This window comes from Gekko japonicus, unplaced genomic scaffold, assembly GCF_001447785.1.
Source record: "Gekko japonicus isolate JY-2015 unplaced genomic scaffold, Gekko_japonicus_V1.1 scaffold210, whole genome shotgun sequence".
Taxonomy (NCBI): Eukaryota; Metazoa; Chordata; class Lepidosauria; order Squamata; family Gekkonidae; genus Gekko; species Gekko japonicus.
The window spans coordinates 83,806-92,526 of NW_015168658.1; the positions used below are offsets into that span (position 1 = coordinate 83,806).

Consider the following 8,721-nt stretch of genomic DNA (forward strand, 5'->3'; position numbering starts at 1 on the left):
CGCCTTTCCCCATATGTTCCCCCAAGAGCACTATGGTCTGAGGCGCAGCACCTACTGGTGGTTCCAGGCCCCAAGAACATCAAGCTGGACACAACCAGGGCCAGGGCTTTCTCGGCGGCGGCTCCTGTCTGGTGGAATGAGCTCCCAGAGGAGATCCGGGCCCTGTGGGACTTGGCACAGTTCCGCAGGGCCTGTAAGATGGAGCTCTTCCGCCAGGCCTTTGCATAGGAGCCACCGCTGCCATTGTGCCACCACCGAGTTGCCATCTACGACGGTGGATTAGATCTATAAGTGAACCGGCCCTGGGAAGTCGCCTAGGTGACCAAGAACTTATGTTGTCAGGCAAGGTTGATAAATGGATCCCATCTTGGAGCGATAAGTTAACATCTAGAGCACCGCACTTTATTTATTGATTTTTTAATACTGTTTTAATTGTTTGTTATGGCATTTGCCGCTGTTGGAAGCCACCCTGAGCCCATTTGGGGAGGGCGGGATACAAATCTAATAAATAAATAAATAAATAAATGAACCCAGAACAGGAAGGAACAGAACAGAGATACAATGACCAGAACAGGTAAGCCACCGTTAGAAACAAAACAACTGATAACCAGAGGAACAGCATAAACAGGATAACAGAAGGATTAGAGCAAGCAAGCATTCTCCCCCCTGTTGCTTGAGCATGTAGGTTTGATTAAACTAGGATTAAACTCTGATAACCTCAGAGCAGAAGAAACCCTCACAGTGAGTACTCGAGGTTCCAGTCACACTCTGAGGAGGAGGGCATCTTTATATGGGACTTCCAAAGGCAGTGTCCCAGTGACGGGTGGGAATGAACTATTATCCACCACATGTTGCGGCATTCTACATCCAAAGGTGGCATCATAAAGGAGGAGTTAAATTTGTAGTGTCTAATAAATGCTGAAATTGAAGACCACGTGGCCCCCTTTGCTTATTTCCTCCACTGAGGCTTGATTATCAAAGGTTGCATTAGTGGCTGCCAGGGCTCTTTTTGTAGAAGAAGCCCAGCAGGAACTCATTAGCATAATAGGCCACACCCAACACCAGAAATCCATTAGCATATTAGGCCACACCCCTGCCAGCACAGCTCATTAGCACATTAGGACGCATCCCCATGTTACCAGAAGTGTGGTTATCCAGCCACACCCACCTTTTTCTTGTTATTCTGTTGACCTTGTTTGTTGTCAAAACCCAGGGCTTTTTTTGTAGCAGGAACTCCTTTGCATGTGAGGCCACACACCCCTAATGTAGCCAATCCTAATGAATTTCTGCTGTTGGGTGTGGCCTATTATGCTAATGAGTTCCTGCTGGGAGCCAGCTGGAACTCCATTCCTGTGTGTTCCTGCCCCCAAAAGCGTTCCTGCCCAAAAATAGCCCTGGTGGCTGCACTTCTGAGTGTGCTGTGATCCCTGCTAGAACCGGAATGTTATTAGCCTTGTAGGCATGGGAAATGCACTAGTGAATGGCACAGTTAATGGCCCACCAGGACATCATCTTCCCCTTATTTGGGCTGTTAATGAAATGTAAAGAGAGTCTGTCTTTCTAATGGACTGATGGACTCTGAAGTAAACTCTGAGTACCCTCTGGAGGTCTAATGAATGCCAATCTTTCTCCTTGGGGTGACTAGGACGTCGGCAGAAGGATGGGAGATGAATTTCTTGACTCCTGTGGAAGATTGTGTTCACCTTGTGAAGTCCCTCCTGGAGGCCATGATGGCCTCCACAACCTCTGACAAGTAGCCTAGGTACAGAAGCCCATTCATTTCAAGAGCCAAACAGTCAGATAGAGCCACTCTGGATCCAGGTGCCAAACTGGGCCCTGCTGCAACGTGTCTGGGCTCACTGGGATCTTTCAAGGGCCTTTACTGAAAGCTCCACTAAGGATGGGAACTATGGCCTGAGTGGCCAATCTGGAGCTATAAATATCACTTCCACCACCTCCTTGTGTATCTTCTGTAGGTCTACCTTCGGAGTCCCAAAACCGGCTGTAATTTGTAGGAACAGCTCCCATTGATTGACCAATTCTGTCGACGGTCTGTCTGCTCAGCCAGTCTGCTTGGATGTTATGCTGAGATGGAGCAAAGATGCTTCTCTGCCTGGGAAAGGATGAAGTGGGCCAGGCCTCCGTGTGTAGGGTGGATGACCTGGAACTTGTTGATGTGAGTCTTGGCTGAAATATTGCCTGTCCTAATAAAGACATGTCAACCCCCCTGATGTCTGACTGTAAGCAGGTGAGCACTTTTCTGATGGTTCTAGGTTCTAATGCATTGATGTTTGTCATCTTTTCCTTTGACGTCATGGTGTTTTGGGCAGGATGGCTAAATAGTGATGCTCCCCAACCTGACAGAATTGCACTCATTGAGAGTTGCATGATGTGCTCCATGAGATAGGATTGGCCTGTCTCAGTTTGTTGGCCCACCAGATCATGCTCTGTCTCAGAGACAGCAACAGGCTCAGGGTTTTGTTGCTTCTTCACAGTATTGCTAGTTGATATGACAATGTCTTTGGCTAAGCTTGATATCCTGAAGACCTTGTCTTCCAGGAGGAACACTATGTTCTTGTGTGTGACTATGATGACACCAAGGGGTTGTAGCCTCTGTGATGGCGTAAGGCTGCTCTTCTCCTGGTTGAGAATGAAGCCATGGGTTTCCAAGAGATGAATGGTTCTGAGGGTGTCCCAGGACACTTACTCCCAAGTTGGAGAGCAGAGCAGGATGTCATCCAGCTGAGGGTGGATTTGTATTCCCTGTCAACAGATCAGAGACACCAGTGCTATGAGGACCGTGGAAAAAACCCATGTCAATGCCAGGCCAAAGGGGAGAGCCCTCAACTGGAAATGCCAGCCATTGTAGGCAAAGTGGAGAAACCTGCGATGCCCTGGAAATATGAGAATGTGCAAAAAGGCTTCTGTGAGGTCAATGGAGGTGATCATGAAGGCCTTGGGGAGTAAGTCTTCTGTGATAGATCATAGGGTCTCCATGCGGAAACACTTCTGGACCACATATCTGTTCACATACTTCAGATTGAGAATGACTCTCCAGAACCCATTTCTCTTGGGCATCATGAAAAATGCAGAGTAAACTCCCGAGAGATGATTGCAAGAAGGAATTGGCTCAATAGCCTGTACGTTCAGGAGATGATTGATGGCAGTAGTAGTCCTTAGGTGTTTTTCCTTTCAGATAGATCTGAGAGACTGAAGGAAGCAGTCTGAAGAAAAGTTGCAAAACGCTATGGTGAAGCCAGACTGGACAGTTTGCAGAACCAAGAGGAGGTGTGAAAAGAAGGTGTGAACAGAAAGAGTGACAGGCTGGAGAGGTTAGGAAACGATCCTTCAGGTCTGAAATCACTCTAGGAGAAAGAGAGGCAAAAAAAAGAGCTAAGAGTAAGCAATTTTGCTCTCCCTAACGAGACAGGAAACAAACTGGGCTGGGGTGATGCCCACCCAGGAAACAGGGAATTGAAGAGTTTAGTTCTGCCTCCCTGAACAATTTGTGGGAATCACCCATACCAAGACACCCTCCTCTTCAGAGTGAGAAGATTCTCTTATGTATGTATTCAAGGTTCATCATGAAATTCCCTACCATTTTCAGAAACTCTTTAGAGGAAGCAATACACTTTTCCATTTCAGATCAGTTCAGACTACATGAACTGGAGTTTGTCTGCACCAGGTACAAGCCTCCTTAAGGGAGCATCATAAGCAGATCTACTCAGAAGTCAAACCCACTGTGTTTAGTAGAGATTACTCCCAGGAAATTGTTCTTAACATTACTGCCTAGATGTCAGCTCACATTCCCTCCCTACTTCCACTGGTCGAAAGGCCAAGATTGAACATACAAGTCTTTCAGCTAACTCCAAATACTACCAATTATCATAGCAATGATCCCCCATAACTGGATTCTTAACCAGGATTAAATAAGAAATAAGAATCCTAGATGTCACAATATACTAGAATTAAGTGAAGACTTGCCACATGCAACACACCAGGAGGAAATCTATATTTTGTCTTTAAATTATGTGTTGTGATTCAACTCTGCATTTTTTCAGTTGATGAAGCAGTTTTATGAATGTCCCCCAACTACTTAAAATCCACTTCCAAAACAGCATATATAATAACACTTCAGGATTTTTCCATTCCTCAAGAAGAAGGGGAAAACACTAGCACAGATACTGCTCATAATATGGAAAAAAAACTTTAGTAAAGTTTCTCTATAACCATGCCATACCTCCACCTGAAATAAGCCATGAAACTTTTGACCTTCATAAAAGACCAAATCTAGATCAGCTAACTCACCTAATACACAAAACTAGAAAATACCCACAATCAAGTGCATCAAGTGAAACCCCTGCAATTAGGATCCATAAAAGATCTGCAATCAAGAAGATAAGATGGGTGGTGAACAAACAGTCAAGTCAAGGAAGGCAAATTCAAGCCAAGGACAAGAAAATGTTCCAGGGGTATGTTTACAGAGCCATCTTTCTTTAAGTATATAGCAGCATATCCAATCACTTTGCACAAAACTGCAGCCTGAACAGTGGTGTGTCATTCTTCATAGAACTCCTGTATAGCAGGGTTCCTTATCCTGCAACCAGGACCCAGAACAGCAGAAAATAAAATATATTGATAATGTTAGCCTATCAGCATAAATAGAAACATTTAATGCACAAATCAGCAACAAGGTAGGAAACCTTTAAATGTTATCATTGTCATGCTGAATGAAGCTGCTTTTCTGTGAATACTCCTCTCTCACTAACTCCTGTGGTACCTCTGCGGAAACTGACAGCCTCCCATGGCTGCTTTTCTTTTTTTTTTTAAGGACATGAGTAGACTGTTCCTAGATCTCCTAAATCAGATAAGCAGGGGTCATTTCCTGCAGGAGCGCACAGGAGCGGAGCTCCGGCAGTAAAGAGCCCACGGGGCGGGCACATGCAACAAGCTCCACCCCCTGCTCCCAGCAGCCCTCAGTCAGAGCAAGAAGCAGCCAGGTAAGTTCCAGAGCTCCCCCCCGGGGCCCCAGTCCAAAACAGTCCAGTGGCACCTTTAAGACCAAGTTTTATTCAGGTACAAGCTCTCCCTCCTCTGCAAGGACAGATCTGTACATTCCCCTCCCCCCAACAGCTAGCAATCCAAAACAGTCCAGTGGAGCCTGAGCAGTGGGTGTTGCCTTCTAACACACTTCCGGTGATGTCAGGGGGTGTGTCGTATGCAAATAAGTTATGCTAATAAGCTCCTGCACCTCTTTTTCTACGAAATGACCCCTGCAGATAAGTACTAATATTCTCCCAGTCAGCTGAAATGCAAATGCTGTGAAAACAGCAGTGACCCAAGGCTTCCTAATAAGTCCATGGCTAAAGCAAAACTGGAACGGAAGGCTTCCTGGCTAACAGCTCCGGCTGGTAGCTACTATATTCCACAGGTCACAACGACCAATACTAGATAAACGTTATAATTAAAACCAATTCTTTTTTGCCAAAAGGCCCACAGCACCTGAGAGAATACGCATAAAGGAAACCACATTTCCCACACAGAATTTGGCACCAAGGACAGCACGGTACATAAAATCTATTCCAGGATGGGTAAAGACAATGATTTTAGTTTAGTAATACTTCAAGACTATGAGAAGCCCACACTGCTGGGCAGGATATATCTGTACACCTGTTCTTTTGACAAAAAGCCACATGTCCACTCTTGCTTATTACACTTTATCTATTCAACAGAGCCAGTGTGGTATAGTGGTTAAGAGTGGTGGACTGTAATCTGGAGAACCAATTTGATTCTCCATTCCTCCACATGAAACCAGCTGGGTGACACTGGGTCAGTCACAGTTCTCTCAGAGCTCTCTCAAGCCCACCTACCTCACAGGGTGTCCGTTGTGGGGAGAGGTACGGAAGATGATCATAAGCCGCTTTGAGACTCCTTTGGGTAGAGAAAAGCAGGGTAAAAAAACCCACTTCTTCTACTCTTCTTCTTCTACATAACCAGCCACAGATATCATCTTTCCTTCCCCCTCAGCTAAAACAGAATTCTAAACTAGAACTTCATTTCTGCTTCTGTGCTATAAGAATTCTAATATTTCAAACAGTTCTTTTCCACAACATTAAGAGACAGAAAGACATATTTTATTCGGAGGAAAGGGGGAGGGAAATAATTTGCAACCATCACCCAATCCGAATTAAATCTGCAACATTTAGTTAATCTATGAAAAATCTCTGGCTCAATTAATTAGGCTCAACTATTTTAATCAGGCAGCAGCTTTTTTTTTTCATCTTAAAAGTTACTGTTGATGTAAATATAAGCCCACAGGTGGCAGGCACCTTCCTAAAAGAACAGTCTTGTGACAAATGTGAAAACTAATTAATTTATCGTGATGTAAGCTTTTGTGGGGGAGACTGTGGTGGCTCAAGTGGTTAAGACGCTGAACTGCAGGCTGTGGAAGGTCAGTAGTTCAGCAGTTCGAGACCCGAGTTGCCGCATGACGGAGTGAGCTCCGGTCTCCAGTTCCAGCTCCTGCCAACCTAGCAGTTCGAAAGCAAGAAATTGCAAGTAGATAAATGGGTACCACTTTGGTGGGAAGGTAACAGCGTTCCGTGCACCTTGGTGTTTAGTCATGCTGGCCACATGACCACGGAAACGTCTTCGGACAGCGCTGGCTCTTCGGCTTTGAAACGGAGATGAGCACCGCAAACCTAGAGTCGGACTCGACTGGCTTTCGAGCAAGGGAACCTTTACCTTTACTTTTTAAGCTTTTGTGAGCCAGAGCCACAGTAACACATTTGTCTTTTAGGTTTCACAAGACCAACACAGCAACCAATCTGGACTGTTTTTAAAACTCATTCCACTTTCTCCTCCTCTTTCAAATGCCCCTTCTAAGATGCTACCTGCTGTAATGCACAGTTGCGTCCTCCAATGTTATTTACTTTAGAACTTTTTTTCCAAATCCAAATCCACACAGATTATAATCCATACAACTAATCAGACAAGGTTTCCTTAACAGAATGACAAGGCTTAACCTAATTAATTTACAGGGACGGTCTGCAGATTTTAACAGAATGACAAGGCTTAAGATATCCATAGGCAATAGCAATCCAAATGGGTTTAGAGAAAAAACAACAGACCATAGGATACAGGAATCTCCCAGGCTTTACAGGACAGTTTGGTCCTGCATAGTCAATTTATGGCAAACCCGTGGGGCTTTCAAGGTTAAGAGCCGGTCAGAGGTGGTTTTCCATTGCCTTCGTCTGCACAGTGACCCTGGAATTCCTAGTTCAGTGGTGGCGAACCTATGGCACGGGTGCCAGAGGTGGCACTCAGAGCCCTCTCTGTGGGCACGCGTGCCATCGCCCCAGCCAGGCCCAGATCATCATTAAAGTGTCGAATTCTCTACCAAATAATTTTAAGTAAATGAAAGCATTTGGGATTGCTTTCGTTACTTTGTTTGGATCATCTTAAGTTAATGTATGAGTGGGTTTTTTCTAAAGTAAAACCTCAGTATTCAGGTTAAATTGCCGTGTTGGCACTTTGCGATAAATAAGTGGGTTTTGGGTCGCAGTTTGGGCACTCGGTCTCTAAAAGGTTTGCCATCACTGTCCTAGGTGGTTCCATCGAAATACTAACGAAACCAGGAGCTATCCTACTTAGCTTCCCAGCCCTAAGGAGATCAGGCTAGGCTGGGCCATCCAAGTCTGGACTGAGCAGTCTACAGGATGCAAAGTGCTTTCTTTTAAAAGGGCACAAGATATCTAAGTCAACAGAACTGCTATACAGGAGAGAGAAAGACGCAAGTCTAAGAACCGAAAGCCCTCACGAGTTCACAAATTATGTACAGGGGCCGGGCTCAGAAATGAAGGAGAACAGGAAGGCATAAAATTGGCAGCGGGCCTCAGAGCTCCAGATGGGATGGGGGTGGGGGCGGGAAAGGCAGGCATGGGCAGCGTCAGGAGGCAGCCAAGGGGCAGGAAAACACAAGCGTCTCCTTCGAGAGGAAACGCGCCTTCCAACGTGAACTGGAGCGAAACAACAGCCGCTCCACACCCCACCCTTCTGTCTCGCGGGCCTCTCTTGAATCCGCTTTCCAATCCTCCTCCTCCTCAATGACCAGAGCTGCAGAGTCTGGGGCTTATTCCTTAGAAGACAGACTTTGCATGTGTTGGTTCCCCCAGGGCAGCCAAGGGAGACAGACAATGAGCCCCGAGCGAGCCGGTTTCCTGAGCAGGGGGGCTGGGCAGAGGAAAGAACAGTAACTACAGGAGGCGCTTGGGCCAGCCTTAAAGGGGCCGTTAAACCAGGGAAGTTGTGCGGCTCCCAGCCAGCCGACTTGGAAGTTCACAGTGAAGCGCAACAAGCGGGATCCCGAGGAAGCCGACAGAGGAGAGACAGAGAGAGGAGGAAGGCTCGCTCACCCACGCCGTATTTCTCTTCCCGCTTGGTGGGCACCCAGCGCGTCATGGCGCAGGGGAGGTCGAGCCCTGCCAGGCGACACCGGCAACTGCCAAAACCGGGATGCGCACGGCTACGAGCCTAAGAAGCCGCCATTTTCCAGCCTTAGTAGCAGCCGCTACGGGACAAGAAGGAGGAAAAAGTTTGCAGTCAACGGAGAAGTCATGTGGTGCAGGCGGAGCCAGGGGCTGCAAGGTCCTCCCAGTCACTCGATGCCTGATAGGAAGCCTCGAGAGTGGGAGTCGAGGTTCGGCAGCCGCGGAGGGAAGA

At 46.6% G+C, this 8,721-nt stretch overlaps 1 protein-coding gene across 1 annotated transcript in view; it reads right to left on the reverse strand.

Moving 5' to 3' along the window:
- The window catches only part of LOC107113840 (dedicator of cytokinesis protein 1-like), a gene marked incomplete at its 3' end in the record, with an annotated part of 83,772 nt that extends 75,212 nt beyond the window's left edge, over positions 1 to 8,560 (reverse strand). Inside the window, exon 1 of the mRNA XM_015415232.1 lies at positions 8,415 to 8,560. Coding sequence (XP_015270718.1) covers positions 8,415 to 8,460 — 46 coding nt within the window. The remainder of the gene's footprint in view (positions 1 to 8,414) is intronic.
- Positions 8,561 to 8,721: the final 161 nt, after the last annotated feature.